Source organism: Tursiops truncatus, chromosome 6 (genome assembly GCF_011762595.2).
Source record: "Tursiops truncatus isolate mTurTru1 chromosome 6, mTurTru1.mat.Y, whole genome shotgun sequence".
Classification (NCBI taxonomy): domain Eukaryota; kingdom Metazoa; phylum Chordata; class Mammalia; order Artiodactyla; family Delphinidae; genus Tursiops; species Tursiops truncatus.
In genome coordinates this window covers 103570632-103587444 of record NC_047039.1, presented here as the reverse complement: position 1 = coordinate 103587444, position 16813 = coordinate 103570632, and the positions used below count along the sequence as shown (strand labels likewise).

The following is a 16813-nucleotide window of genomic DNA, read 5'->3' as shown; positions in this document are numbered from 1 at the left end:
AACGAGTTAATTAGTAACAGAAACCTAGATTCGCAGTTCAAAGTTCATTTTACATATCATGATTCCGTTATCATCCAAATTTTGAAGAAAAGCCAAGTGACTCATTTACAGCCATAAGAAATGTCTAGAATATTCCTTGGGTCTGCAAAATACGTTAATAATATGTACATTTAATATAAAATATTTAGTAACCTGAAATGGAAAAATTATGCAAAAATCAACACAAATAATGACTTATGAAGACTTTAAAAAAAGTTTATAGTTCCATGATTCTCCCCCATCCTTAAACTTCCCCAAATTTCCTCATATAGCAAGAAATTCTGGTTTGCCAATAATTTATTTCACAAATCTTTTATGATTCAAAAACACAGTCAGTAAAATTCCTACAAAGCCATCAAAGGCAGATGTTTTAATCAAACCTGCAAAGCTGAGGAAACTCCCAGAAATCACTCTACCATCTGGGAACTTGTAACCCTGTTGCTTCATTTTCAAGTTCAAAGAGGTGAACAGTAAATGCATTTAATAGTACAAAAATTCAAGTTTTCCCAATCCTTAAAATACTGAGACCATTATTCAAGTAAAAAGGAAAAGCCACTATAAAAGGCTCAAAAACATATTTATCCAGCAATAAACCTTAAATAAAACTCTTTCCAAAATGGAATTTAGGGTTAAAGCCAACAGGTCCATGAAAAATTCAAATATCCATTCTGGTGAAAGATAATTCTTTCATTAAAGTGGAGCACTTGTCCTTTTGTAATTGCTTTTCCGCTCTAAGAGGAAAAAAACACACCTTCACTGAAATCATTGTATAAAAACACAACTAATTACAAATATAACAATTACTATAGTCTTATTTTAAAATTTACTGTGAAATAATTTCAACACAGTCACCGAAAGCTTATGCTTCCTCTGATATCAGCCATATACTATATAAAGTTAAATGGGCTGTCTTGTCAAAGCCTAAGGTAACTGACTCTAAAAATATACTTTTTCTCATTCTGAACTAGTCAGATTGGTATTTAAATAAAACATCATTAAATGTTGCACTAAATATGCAAGGATGAAAAGGTTACTTAAATACAAACTCTCCAAATGCACCACACAGAAACTGCCCCCAGCCACAGAAGATTGTATGATTGCATTCAAACACAACCCTTCTCCCCAGGATACACACACCACAAGAAAACAAAAATTTTAAAGCAGTACAGACAATGAAATATGAGAATAGAATTGATACCTGGAAGAAACTTTAGAGTTTATAAAGTCCAATGACTACAAGATAAACTGGAAAGACATCTGATATTAAGTATCAGCTGGGGAGGAATGCTTTATTTTTCTTTAAAGTTACTATATCTACTTAGTTCCTACTTTAGTTTTAGGCTGAGAGGTTCTAACGTGAAAAAAAAAAACCAATAAAAAAAACCCTCTGGCATCTAAATTTGGTACTAGGGCAAAAATATAAAAATCTACTAACAAAAGCTCTTATTAAAAGAGTTGTTGCCTTCCAGTCATTGAAAGCTCAGCTTGATTAGCCATTTCCAGAAAATTAAACAGAGATTTCCTCATTTCCGTAACATTCCCACAAAATCTTTTCCAAAAACTTTTGTTTTCTCTAAAATGGAACCCTACTGCAAGAAAAAATTAAAAGGGCTCAGTACCCCGCCCCACACAAAAAATCTACTGATTTAACATCAGTTTTCCATAAAAATTAATCTTGATGAGTCCCATATCTGAACTAAAAATTGACAAGCAAACTGTGCAAATCTGGACAGGTTACATTCTCTGATATATATGAAAAAAAGGGAATTTTGTTTTCTTAGATCTGTGCCACTTAAATAAAGGGGAATTGTATACAGCTTTTTTTCAGAATCTAAAAGAAAAGGTTTTCTACTTCAAATGGCAACTTAACAAAGCCACTGCTAACATAACGTGCAATTCCAATATGAGTTCTAAATTTTGAAACAACTTAGAATCAAATTTTCTAATACTAAATATAAAGAGCAAGCAAGCTTTTGGGAAGAACTCAGAATCTGAAGTTTAAATGCTTATATTCATACTTGTTCTCTTAAAATAAAATGTTTAAGTAGAATACATTTGAGGTTAAAATCAAATCAATCTCTAAAACCTAAAATCATAAGAATGCCATCTTTTATTTTAAAAGGGGGTAGGAGGTTTTCTAATATGATGATGGAAAACCAAAGCATATCTGCCTGTTTTATAAATATCTATGTCCTTCCTTGGACTCAAAAATCCACATTTCCCTTGGTTTTCTTCTATCTTCAATCTCACTGAACACCACTGTCACATTCAGATTACAACATCTAGCCAAAGGCAGAGATCATACAAGTTCCCTGAAGACTTCTAAAACATTAAAACCAGTAGAAGAGCAGAGGAAATACTTTCATGCTTGAAGCTGCTGGGAAATCCTTCTCTCCTTTTAGAAAAATAAACCTCTCACTCTAAACATAATTACTTTTAGGAACAAAACATCACTCTACATACAGATACACAGCACTCTCAATTAATAATTCTACAGATTTTGCTAGTACTTTGGCTTAAAAAAAAAAAAGCCTATTTAGGAAAGGAACAGTATTCCAAGGATTTTTTTTTCCAGAAAGAGAATAGCAATAGAGAGAGAATTAGAATTTCTCCTTCTCTCATTCAAATATGGATTCCTTAACACTAACTGAAAGAATGCTTTTAAAAAGAATTAGTTACTACTTTATTAGATGATACCATTTAATCAAAAGGAGACCATCTCAATCAACCCCTCCTATTTTAAAAATGAACTAGCTAAATGTACATTGTATTTTCTGACTCAGTTGCCTAGGACCTTTCTTCCTGATATTCTAGTATTTCAGAAAGTCTCTAGCTAAAAAGAGCAGAGAAGACTAAAGACACTTTTCAATGTATTTTCACCATTATAAAAATGGCAGCCATCAGCCTATCATTTAATTATTTTTCAGCTTATTTAAATGCATTTTGCTGTAAAAGAGAAATCTAACTCAATTCAAATATTCTCAATACACACATACACAAAGGCTTGGGCAAAAATACTACAACACAATCACTTTCAGTATACATATTTGTTTAGGTCTCAGTGAAGCATGGCATAAAATACAGCTTAGTTTTTCTATAAATTATATGATTTGACTGCACTTTTGCTTCATGGTTCAATGCAAAAATTTTATTATTTTTTTAAATTTATTTTTTAAGATTTTTTTTTTGATGTGGACCATTTTTTTTTTTAAGTCTTTACTGAATGTGTTACAATATTGCTTCTCTTTTATGTTTTTTGGTTTCTTGGCAATGAGACATGTGGGATATTAGCTCCTCAACCAGGGACTGAACCCACACCCCCTGCATTGGAAGGCAAAGTCTTAACCACTGAACCGCCAGGGAAGTCCCCCCAAATTTTAAATTAATTTTTAAGTTTTCACATTATTCACTGTATTGAGAATTCTCTCAAGAGACTAGGACATAAAACATTTGACTTTCTGAATGACAGTGTGGAAACCTGCAGGGTAGTTACACTTTGACAGATGTAAAGAAAATTTTAAAACCCTGTTAATTCATCACTGTATTTTAATATTTCCTGTTAAAAGAAATCAATTGTACATGAAGCTCAAACAGCTGGAAAGAACCCAGAAAAGCAACAAGAAAATGATGACTTTTAAAAATGCTGACGCTTTTCACACCCAGGTTCAGTCATGCCAGCTGGAGAGAGGTGTTAGATATGGCTTTATTCATTTTAAGTCTGAGAATTAAACACAGTCATTTCCGTGACATTATGGAAATAGGAACGAAGAGCAATTTATCTTCATGGTCCTGATTCTTCTCATTCGAAAGCATTAAAAAAAATCATTTCTGCAAACTTAAAAGGTATTTTGGATGGATCATTTGTTAACTATTGCTTAGAGTCAAACTATTTTGTCCCATATTTCCCAGTGAACTAGAAATACAAAAAGATAAACACACACACACACACACACACACACACACAACACAGTGACCCAATATCTGAACCACTTCAGACATGAAATCCATTAAGGGGGCCTTTGCTCCTAACTGTGTAAGGGTCCTTAGCTATCATCTGACTCGCACAAGAAGTACACATGGCCCCTGAGAGGCGCTTTAGTCCCCTTTGGAAGACACTGTTGGAAAGACTATAAATGACACAGTTGCAGAAACTATTACTAATAGCAAGCCAGGTGGTCAAGAAGGATGCGAAGCGGTTGCTGTGGCCAGTGGAGCTCTCCAGTAAGAAGTAGATGATGTATGGCAACCAGAGGATGTAAAATACACTAGTAATTCGGAACAGGACCATGGCATAGCGCTTATCAGGACAGGCCTGCACCTCCCCAGTCTCCCCACTCTGGCTGCTGAAGCGGGCTTGCCTTTCGCTGATTTCCTTTGTGTGCTGTTGGCAGATGCGGAAGATGTTGAAATAGGTGAAGCACACAATGAGGGCTGCTGGGGCATATAACATCATCACGATGAACAGGGTGAAGTAGGGGTCGGTGTGCCAGGACTCCGCACACCACTGAAACACATCTCCATGATATCCAGGTTTGCCCCAGTGGAAAAAGGAAGGCAGGAAGACCAGGGTGGAGTATAGCCAAATCAGGAAAATACACAGACGCAGTCTCCAGGGCGTAACCAGGGTATTATAGGTTAGAGGCTTAGTGATGGCAATATATCTATCGATGCTGATACAGGCCAGAGAGGCCATGGAGACACTCTTCAGAACTGATACTACAAAACCAAATACCTGGCAAGTCAAGGACTCCTCTACTGGAAGCGGGTAGTGGAGGAGTGATAAAGAAGGGACCAGGCAGCTTACCCCAACCAAGAGGTCAGCATATGCCATAGTCTGGATAAAATAACTTGTAGTATGGTGGTTCAACAAAGGTGCACAATGAAATACAAAAATCACAATAATGTTGCCAGAAATAATCAACACAGTTAGAAAGACAATAATTAATACTTCCAAAAGGCAAAAATTGACAGTTTCCAAATAGCCAAATGCCAAGAGGCAAAAAGGGTGGCTGCTCTGATTACCATCCAAGGTAGAGTTCATCTTGAGCTCAGGAGTGATCTCTCACTTCATGCTGCCGCTTGGCTGCTGCCAACAGTTCAAAGGAGCAGCTGCTGTCATTGCGGTCAGCTCTGTGTGTCTGTAATAATGCCCGAGGAGCCTTAGTCCCCAAGCTCCCGATGCTGCTGCTCTGATGCATTGCCTGCAGTGCAATTCCCCTTTAAATCCTTCTTGGAATAGGGAGAACCAGCAGCAGTTGTCTGGCCAGTCCGAGATGCGGCCATAGTACCAGGTTTACCATACACATAGCACCAGGGGAGTAAGGCAAACTCTGTACAATGTCTTCAGGCCAATGAGGGTACGGGGTAGGGGCAGAAGGGAAGGGAGGAAGATTAGGACTTCAGCAGGAGTTGTAATGAGTCTCCTCTGAACAGCTGATAGAAGAAAAGGAAAGAGCGTTTTACATTTTGCATCCAATGCCCTAATCAAGAACCTGGCTAGCTCGAGCTGGTATCACCCCTCCCACTCTATCCCACCCCACCCAGTACAACTATTCACGGCTACCCTCAGTAGCACCCCGCATAATTGGTCCTTACTCTACAGAGGAGGCGCAGCAACAGCAAGCTTTCATGATCAACATAAAACAAAATCAATCGCAAGTCAGATCAATATAACCCCATTTCCTTTCATTTGAGCTTTTCGGGGGGAGAAGAGGAATCTGCTTATAGAATTTAATTACCATGAATAAAATTAGCCAAGATAACTTATTTTCTTCATTGATTCCAATGTAATATTTTGCCTCTTAGAAAAATTTCAACAGCATTGATCTGTCTAGCTCAATTTCAGAGTATTACCTGTAATTCAGCATGCTGCGATCCAAACAAAAGCCACAGAACACCTTAACAGAAAGCCTTGCAAAGCAGGAATGTGCCTCAGCCCCGTTTACTGCAGAAATGAGACACAGAGGGAGGGGATAAAGGAGTAGGAGGGGAAATAGGGAGAAGAGGGGCTTGGGAAAAGGAAGAGGCGGGGGAGGGGAAAGAAAACGCCTCTGTGCGCACACACTCCGGCATCTTTAGCAGCTCATTAGAATTCATTGCCAGAGAGATGCTCCCTGATTTCCAGACTGCACAGTGGGGGAATAACTTAATATGCCTGCAGGGCAGTGTTTGAAGGCTGTTTCCTCGTCTGTCTGGAATCCCCCTCTTAGTAGATGAAGCAGAATTTAGACTGCTAGTAAGGAGAAGAGGTAGTAAGCAGGACAGACAGCAAGCCAGGAATTAGATTGAAACACACTGCCAGAGGGGTAATGGTGAGAGGAAATTCCTACTTTCTTGTAGCATTTCCCATAGAACAAAGAGCGATGTTAAAGAATGACAGTGTGTTAACAGTGCGTGACAGCTGAGGAATCATAATTCAGCACAAGAAGTTCTAGCTAGAAGGCTACATATTTAGCATTAATTTTCTCTAATGATTCACTAAATATGGATCTATTTTAAGAAACGTGACCAAAACAACAAACAAAAATTAGGTTTTCAAGAGAAAAAATAAAGAAAATCCCATCTACTCTGAATATTGCAGAAACAGCACACACAAAGAGGAATTACATTGTTCCTGTATTTGACACTATCCTATGGTTTTGAGATGCCATTACTTGCTTCCAGTTTGCTGAGAAGTGGTACACAAATATACAAACAAAAGATGGACAAGAAAATGCACCCACTTCCACCCAGGTTTGAAAATTGCAGGAAGTTTCATGGTACAAACTAGCTTTGTATCTTAGAATATACAATCTTGTTTGTGCTTACTTAACACAAGGCAAATTGGGATTTTATTGTGGCTCTTCAGGTGATGTCATAAGTGATGACAATTTTCAGCTAATTGGGAGTGTCAAATTATGACAATTTTTAGTTAATTAGAAATGTGTATTTTTATTGTCTTTCCTCCAGGTATCTTTGGTCTCTCAATTCATCCTTCTAAGTAAAGTTTCACATAACTCAGTAGAGTAAAATAAAATAAACAAATGTTGACATTTGTAAACATTCCAGAAGGTCTGCACACCTGGATGGAGATATATGTTATGTGATCCAACTTTCATTTTTTATCTGTTTCACATACATGCTTTCTCATTGCAGGCAATGGTCACTCAATTACATTTTAAGATCTGAAGCGCTGTGCTTACTACATGAAGGCAAGGAACTCAAAAAACCTACTGAGCATAAGCTTGATAGCTGTAATTGACAGGTCTTATTGGAAAAGATGGCAAAGTGTGGCACAGCAAAAAGACCCATGGCACTGAACACCCATCTGGCTCAAATCCTTGCTTCCTTGCTCTAATATTACTTAGCCTCTCTTAGCCTCAGTTTCATCATCTGTAAAATGAGGATCACACTCCCTATTTCATGACGTTGGTGAGAAATAAAGCAGATAGTGTATACAAAAGGCTTACCAATACTTAGTACACAGGGGGTATATAACTTTACTTTCTTCTCACACAACCTCAAACAACCTTCCTAAATAGTCTGTGTTTTCCCACCAGTCCTACTGCATTGCTTGAGGCTGGGGCTCTTCTGAATCCTAAGGTGCCCTCTCTTATTGTGACTGCCCAGTTCTAAGGGCAATGACAGTTATTTCGACACTTTGCTGCCCTGCATTCCTCAAATACATTGAGGCTATACATATGTAAGGCAAGAAGGAAAGATGGTATGGCACTAATTATTCCCACTAGACAAATAATTTCTCTGCCTATGTCTCAAAACTTGACTTCACTCCTGAGTTTCCCTTTCCTTCTACAATTTGCCTGCTAGTCACACATCTACCTGGATGTCATATAGAGACTTCAACCACAGCATGACCAAAATTAAATACATTTTTTCCCACCAAATAAGACTCTTTTACTTTTTTTCTCACATTTTCCCGGGCACTCAGGTATGAACTCAGAAATCATCTTGACCACTCTCTCCCTTAATATACCATTCTTAGTTACCACATCTTATGAATCTATTTCTATAATGGCTCTCAAATTCATTTCCTCCTTTTAGTTTTTAATACTTTAGGCTATCATTAAATACTGTCTGGACTTCTAGTCTTGTTCATTTTTCTAATCTATTCATTTCTGCCTCGTTAAAATATCCAATAGCACATGCTTCATTATGGTTATTATGAACTCCATTATTCAAGAAGACTCAATGGCTCCTATTGCCTTTCCAGTCTGATCTCACTATACCGAAACCCCCAAATACCTTGCCCTCCAGCCAAACCAGGTTACTCAATATTCTATACATCTGACATAGACTTTATTTTTGAACTTCCATGTTTTGACTGCTTAATAAATATTGAATTAAAAAAAGAATGATTCCTGAGAGTTGTATTTCAATAAATGGAAAAACCATTCACCAAAGTCAAGAGTCCAGGCTTTTTTAACTACTTGTAAATTTGGGCATGTAACTTATTCTTATTCCATCTCAGGTTTCTCATGTATGAAACTAGACAGTTACAATGATAAAAACAGGTAATATATTAACTGATAATTTTAAAGAATTTAAAATGTTATAAAAATGCAACGAAAACCACAAACTGTTACAATACCATTAGTACAATAGTAGTTTTTTCCGTTTTGTTTCTATTTTAGTAAAACCACTCTAGGAGCTATAATCAAAATATTCATACTAGGAATTAAAGAAAATAATCAGTCAAAAGTTAAATGTTTTGTTTTGGATTAAAGGAAACCATTTTCTCCAGAGGAGACAAATTACTAATGACAAGGGGGAGCAATAAATCTATGTCCTCACAAAAATCTATACATACATTTACCTTTAAAAATAATGCAGTCACATGATTTTTTTTAATAAAAGAGTATTTCTGTATATATGACTGGAAAAAAATGTATTAAAAATCAATTCTACTTTTCACTGGATAGTGGGATTACAAGTGATTTTTAATTTCTTCTTTATGGTTTTCTATGTTTTGTGAATTTGCTAATTTCTATGTGCTATTTTTTACAATCAGGTTAAAAAAAAAAAGCCAAAGTAATATATAACATGTCCCTTTTGGTAAAGCTAACAAAAAACCTGGCCATATGATGCCCTCCCAGAGCCACACTGAATAGATGATGCCAGGTTAAGTCACCTACTTCATGGGGCTCAGCTCCACTCGTCCTTATGCCATCACTGCAACATTCCTTCAGATGGCCTTGGTACTCAATTTAATTCAAAATAGACACCTACAGCCCCAGTTAAAAATTTTTACAGAATGAGAATATAACTAGATGAACCATGTGAAATTGTTAATATTTAACCATTTCATTTCTGGTTAAATATTTTCTGATCTACAAAAATGGAAACCTCTATACGGCTCAACCTAACACTAAAAAATTAAAATAACCAAATCACAGAACTAAAAATGAAAAATGGCAGAAAGAGAAAGGAAACACCAAACGAAAAAGAGAAAAGATTGTTCAAATTACATTTATTCGTCTCCCAGCCTCCTCAGCAGTTTATCTACTATAGATGGAAAAGGATCAATCTCAGTGCTTCAAATTCATAAGATTCATTTCTGGGCATTATCTATCACTTATTATTTAGTAAAAATGAGCTTTAAATGTTGATTTATTTAATTATTTTAGTTCAGCTGATGTGGGTGTATTTATATCGATGTCATTCCAAACCCAATTTAATTCCCCTCCCTCTCCCTCATCTCGCACATTCATTCAATCACCAAGTGCCAAGGATTCTACCTGTGAAATTTCTCTCAAGAAGTTATCTCTTTCTCTATCCCTTCTGCCACTGAAACAAACCAAGTGACAATTATCTCTTGCATGAATTGCTAACAGGTTTTGCTGCAATTTATCTTATTCCATTCTAACTCAATAATACAAATAATAACAATAACAAACCAAGTAACAATTATCTCTTGCCTGAATTACTAGGTTTTGCTGCAATTAATCTTACTCCATTCTAACTCAATGATAATATAAATAATAACAATAACTAAGTGGTTAATTTATACTTACCAGGGGCTATGAATTGTACTAAGTGTTTTCATGCATTAGCTAAGCTATTCTAACTACTCTACAAATAAGATACTATTATTATACCATTTTACACATAGGAAACAAAAGGTTTAATTGTAAATTGCCCAATGTCAATGGCCTGAATACAAAACTAGGATTTGAATCAAGATAATCTACCTTTAGATGGACACACTAAATCACTCTGCATACTGCCTTCCAAACCTGAATATATGATTTGCCTACTTAAAATGACTTCCTATTGCCTGAGATATTAAATATGCCTTATTTAAGCTTTCTAAGATCTGGCTCCTACCTACCTTCTCTGACTTTACCAACTTTCACACTCTGAAACTGCCAAGCTCTTTATCACCCTTGAGAACATGCTTTTCCCCTTGACTTTTAACATCACACATGCCATGCACACATGCCCCCCTCTCCTACCACCACAATCCCCCTCCCTGGATAATTCTGAACAAGAGAACTTTTTGAACCCTTAGATGAGAAGTCCTTGTCATTTGCTGCACAACAATATGTATCTTCTTTTCTATAACCCTCATGCAACTTTATTCCAAATGGTTAGTTAATTGCCTATTTCCCTCATTAGACTGTAGATTCCCCCAAACCAGAGAACAGGTATATTTTATTCATGGGCATAACCATAAGACCTTAACACACGGCCGGCACAAAGCAGGCTTTCAAAGGTATTTCTGATTGACTAAACACCAAATGCCTAATAAAACAACAGGCATTTGTTTTTGGATGGGAAGACCTTTTAAGTAAAATCCTAGTATGGTAATAGTTTAATTCACCCATAATTATTAGGCTGATGCATGTGAAATTGCCTATTTGTAAATCAAACACTGTCAGATATCAGCAAATTTAATATGACCAAACCTAATTATGTTTTTATAGTCTTATAATTCAGAAAGAACCTGAAAACTGCCTGGACAGGTATGACTTACAGAAACTCATCAGAGGGTACATGAATTTACAAAGATGGGATATAGGGACTTAAAAATTATTTTCACAAATAACAAATTAAAGGAATAGTACCTCAGTCCATTAGAAATGCTATAACAAAAATACCATAGACTGAATTGCCTATAAACAATAAATTTATTTCTCATAGTCCCGGAGACTGGGAAGCCCAAGATCAAGGTGTTGGCAATTTGGTGTCTGGTGAGAATCCACAGTCATCTTACACTGTGTCCTCACATGGCAGAAGGGGCAAGGGAGCTTTCTATGGTCTTTTTTTTATAAGGATACTAAACCCATTCATGAGGGCTCTACCCCCTTGAGAGGTCCCTTGAATCTTGAATCTCCTCTCAAAGGCCCCACCTCCAAACACCATCACATTGTTGGGGGTGGGGGTGGTGTTAGGGTTTCAACATATGAATTTTGGGGAGCCAAGAACATTCAGTCTATAGCTGACCTACTATGGCAACTGCTATAGTGGAGCAGACAATAAAGTTCTGAAAGTCCACTGGCAATTGTTTTCTTACAGAATCAGACAGCAAGAGTACTGAGTTGTGAAACAGTAGAATCACAGGCTATTTTGGGGGCAGGACTCAAACATTCCATTTAATTTTTCCAGAATGTTAAAGCTTAAAGGAAACTTAAAGGAAGCTCAACCATTTACTTCAGCAACCTCATTTCAGCAGAGAAAAGAAAATAGTCAGAACCTCATCTGAGTTCATGTAAGCCAGTGGCAGAGTTGAAACTAGTACCCAGACACTTCCTAACTTCATGGCCAGTGATCTTTTTGCTAACTTGATCCCCTTTTTGTTTAGTATCCACAGGAGGTTCTTATGATTAAATATTATTGAATCCTTGACTATTACCAAATCAACCAGGAAGAGATTTTTAATTAAAACGAAGTTATAATTAGATATTTAAATTATTTTTCCAGACTGGTAAAATGTGGCTGGGCCTCCAGGGCTTCCCTTGGACAATCAGAAATGTAAATATCGATTATGTGGCTCTGGATAAAACTTGAAATTCATGGCAAAAGACTGTTACCACTGAGGTTTGCCACTAAAATCACTAGCGAAAACAATGCAAATAGGTTTCAGAAAACACAAGGCTGACTGGATGGAAGGAAAGAGAAACATCAGAACACGCTGCTATTTCATTATTCTTTTATTTATTAAAAGAATCTGTTAAGGAAGCCATTCTGATGTAAATTTTTGGTACTAAGCAAAATAAATAGTCACTGATATAAAAGGTGAAAAATAACCAAAAGAAAGAAGGACCAGAGGATGATTCTGGAAGCTGGAGACCAGAAAGCACCCTCTTTTCCCTCCATTCTCAACTCCAATTTACTTGATTTACCAGACCCAAATAGCTATAGGTCTTACAGCTGGGAGTAAGAGAGCCCGTAAGAGTCCCTGTGGATTACTTAGGGCTTCTTTCCCCTGTGCCTGACAAGTTCTAACTAGAGACTAGGGTTGAGGAACTCTCTGTCAAAGACCAGAAAGAACAGAAAACTAAAAATCCAGGAGTATTTGGTCTGCAGAAATTTATTCCATGAAGCCAAGGGTAGTTCAATATCAAGAAGCCTATCATATGTTGATAACGTATCTACTCCAAGAACAAGTTAAAGAAAATCATATTCACTATTAAGTGCTGAAAAAGTCCTTCATAAAATTTCAGTAGACATTCCTAATAAAAAAAATCAAAGCCTGAGATAGAATAAAATCACTTAAATAAAATAAAAAGTATTACCAAAAAACCCCCACAACTGAATAGCATGCTTTCCAGAAGTCTGAATCACTAAGACCATTTTAATTAAAATCAGGAACTCAATAGGGATGCTATCACCACCATCATTAAACACTGTCTTAAAGCTTCTATCAAATATAAAAACAAGAAAATTTAGTAGCCTGCATAAACAGTGAAAAAAGAAGTGAAACTGTTTTTGCTGCTATTATCATATACCAGAAAATCTTAAAAGATGCTAGTATAAAATTAGGAGGATTAATCAAAATATCAAGAGGTAGATGGATAGAGAATTAGAAAAAATTAATGTCTATTCTCTGTTGTAGCAATTAGCTACTTAGAAATGGAAATCAGAAAAAAAAATATTCCATTTGCTATAGCGACAACACTCTAAGATAATTCTTAGGAATAAATTTAACAAAAGAGGAACAAGACATATATGAAGGCAACTCTGAAGTCTTCAACAGACATAAGACCTTGACAAGTGGAAAGGCATACCATATTCTCAGATGTAAAGATATTATAACAATGTATCTTATAACCTAAATTAATATGTGAATTAAATGTAATTCAAACTAGAATCCTTATATAACTTTTCAGGATAATGGTGAGACTGGAGAAAATGACTTTAAAGTTTATATGGAAGATTAAATATGCAAAAATAGATAAGAAAAATATGAAACAGGAAACAGTGAAAAAAAGACTTGCTTTACTGGATATTAGAACATAACTCAGAGCCTCTTTAACCAAAACAGTATTGGTATAGGAATACACAAAAATAAATAAATAGAACAAGCTAGAAATCAATCCCAGCATATATGAGAATTTAAGATATAACAAACGTGGCAGTTCTACTCAGTAGGAAAATAGAAGTAGCACAACTGGCTATCCATCTGGGAGAAAGTAAAATTGGACTGCTATCATATGCCATGTACAAAAATAAATTCCAGATGGATTAAAGACATAAAAATATAACACGTACAATAAAAATCACAAGGAAACGTTGGAAAGTATATTTACAAAATCTAGAGGTAGGAGAGACCTTAACCAAGATGCAATTTTCTACATAAAAATTGAAAGTGTTTCGTATGGCATGAAACCATAAAGTTAATATAAATCTAAAATTCTAGAAAGATATTTATAATGAAGCTACAAAGAATATAATTATATAAAGTACTTAGAAACTGACATCTTAAAGTTAATAGAAAAATAGACAAAGAATATAAAGAGATGGAAGAGCAAATCGCTCAAATTTATTTGTAGTCAGGGAACTGCAAACTAAAGACATACTGGCATCACTTACATCCACTGACAGCAAAAATTACAGTGATAACTAATACTGTTTGGGATATGTGTTAATAGGTACGTTCCTACATTGCTGGTGGAACTGTGAACTGTCATAGCCTTTCACAGAGGCAATCTGGACATAAGTAAATTAAATACAAAAATTAAATAACAAGTTTAAAAAACATATTACCCTTTGATCCAACAATCACACTACTGAGACTATTCAATAAAAGTCAAAGATTTAGAACATGTGTAAGATTGTTTAGTAAACACTATTTAGAGGCTAAAAACTTGAAACAAAATAAATGCCTACCAATAGAAGAATAACTGAATAAAAGATTGCACTGTCTTAGTTTGCCTGGGTTTCTATAGCAAAACACCATAGACTGGATGGCTTATGAACAGCAGAATTTTATTGCTCACAATTCTGGAGGCTAGAAGTCTAAGATCAGAGTGCCACACAGCTGGGCTCTGGTGAAGGCCCTCTTCTGGGCTACACACTGCCGACTTCTAGTTGTATCCTCACATGGTGGAAGGTGGGGAGGATCTTTCCCGAGACTCTTTTATAATGGTGCTAACCCAAGCATGAGGGTTCTGCCCTCATGGCCTAATCACCTCCCTATCACCTTGGTATAGTGGTTAGGTTTCAACATGAATTTTAAGGGCCACAGTCAGACCATAGCACCTGTTATCAATATACACAAGAGGGCTTCCCTGGTGGCGCAGTGGTTGAGAGTCCACCTGCTGATGCAGGGGAAGCGGGTTCGTGCCCCGGTCCGGGAAGATCCCACATGCCGCGGAGCAGCTGGGCCCCTGAGCCATGGCCGCTGAGCCTGCGCATCCGGAGCCTGTGCTCCGCAACGGGAGAGGCCACAACAGTGAGAGGCCCACGTACCGCAAAAAAACAAAAACAAAACAAAAAACAACACAAGAATGTTCACAGCAGCTTTATAAAAGCTAAAACAGGGAGAAATAAAAAAAAGCCACAAACATCTATAACAGCAGAACAGATTTTTTTAAAGTGTGATTTAAATATTCATACAATGGAATATTCTCAGCAATTAAAAAAACGAAAACAAATATAAAACAAACTACTGATACACTCCCAAAATGGATGACCAAAAGAAGTCAAATACAAATGAGTACATGCTGCATGACTGTATGATTGTTTGTAAATAAAGTTCAAGAACAATCAAAACTAATCTAGGGAAAGATTACAGTTAAGTCCCCTAAATATGACGAGTTCTGTTCCGAGAGCGCTTTTGTTAAGTCCAGTCTGTTCCCAAGTCCAACAAAGTTAGCCTAGGTACCCAACTAAAACAACTGGCTATACAGTACTGTGCTGTAATAGGTTTATAATACTTTTCACACAAACAATACATAAAAAAACAAATAAAAACAAAAAATAAAGAAAACATTTTAAACCTTATAGTACAGTACCTTGAAAAGTACAGTAGTATCAGCTACATCACCACTGCTTTCATGCTGGCTTCTGGACATCCTGGGCTTGAAATATAGATTCTGTACTACTGTACTCTATACAGTACTGTACAGTAAAGAACACAAAAGCACAACCACTTGTACATGATGCACCACGTGACAATGTACGCCAGATACGTGAACTAACTTACATGACTGGACATGCAAACGTGTTTGCATCTTTGAAAGTTCGCAACTTGAAGGTTCGTATGTAGGGGACTTACTGTACTGGTTTTTCAGGGGTGGTGTAGGAGTGGTTATGAATAGAAAGGGACAATAATAACTTTTTGGGGTGATGGATATATTCTTCCTTTTGGTAATGATCAGAGCAGTGTATTCACATGTAATGGAGCCGTACACTTTAAAGTTGTGTATTTTAGCCTATGTAAATTACAGCTTGCTGTAAAAATAAATTTAAAAAAATTTAAAGTAGTTTCTCCCCTCAAAAAAATTCAGAGCAAATTTTTAAAATGTCAATTATAATAACAACTACCAGGTTCCTATTCGAGAAACAGATATCACCATTTTCATGGAACCAGAAAAATAGAGTACTTCATGTCTTCTTTTTTTTTTTTGCAGTACACAGGCCTCTCACTGTTGTGGTCTCTCCTGCTACAGAGCACAGGCTCTGGATGCGCAGGCTCAGTGGCCATGGCTCACGGGCCCAGCCGCTCCGCGGCATGTGGGATCTTCCCGGACCGGGGCACAAACCCGCATCCCCTGCATCGGCAGGCGGACTCCCAACCACTGCGCCACCAGGGAAGCCCAAATACTTCATGTCTTTAAATTATCTCTATGAGTAGCCACACCAAAAATATTTAAGAAATAATTTTTGGCCAAACATTTCAAAGGATTTCAAAATGTTATAATTACATATCCAAAATAGGATTTACCAATAAAAGAAAAAAATCAACTAAGTGTACTTTTGCTAGCCATACATGTTGCATAACCTTGTTCTTCCATGTCTCCAATGGTACTATGAGTACAACGCTCTGCCATTCTTCCAGGCCTGGGGAGGTCTTTTCTGGAACCCATCTTAAACATCATATTCCTGATAAAGACTCTCCTATTCCCCCAGGCTGAATTAATCACTCCTTTTGATGGTTCCCACTGTGCTTTTCCAGACTATCACATGATTTATGTTAATTGCTTTTGTGTTTGACCTCCTAGCTCCAGCACTGTGGTTGTAATAGGCACTCAATATAGCTGGTTAAACAATAACATCAACATAATGAAGGGAAACAGAATATTAGTTCCTGAAGGAAAATACATCTGTCTGG

At 36.6% G+C, this 16813-nt stretch overlaps 2 protein-coding genes across 22 annotated transcripts in view; both read right to left on the bottom strand.

The window, feature by feature from the left end:
* Positions 1-16813, bottom strand: part of RABGAP1 (RAB GTPase activating protein 1) — a 174202-nt gene that overhangs the window by 75055 nt on the left and 82334 nt on the right. The window lies entirely within an intron of this gene.
* On the bottom strand, positions 3724-13928 carry GPR21 (G protein-coupled receptor 21). The gene is made up of 2 exons (XM_073806583.1): positions 5893-13928; positions 3724-5472 (listed from the first exon to the last, which is right to left on the bottom strand). Exon 2 carries the CDS (start codon positions 5078-5080, stop codon positions 4031-4033), a length of 1050 nt encoding a protein of 349 aa, XP_073662684.1. The 5' UTR covers positions 5081-5472; positions 5893-13928; the 3' UTR covers positions 3724-4030.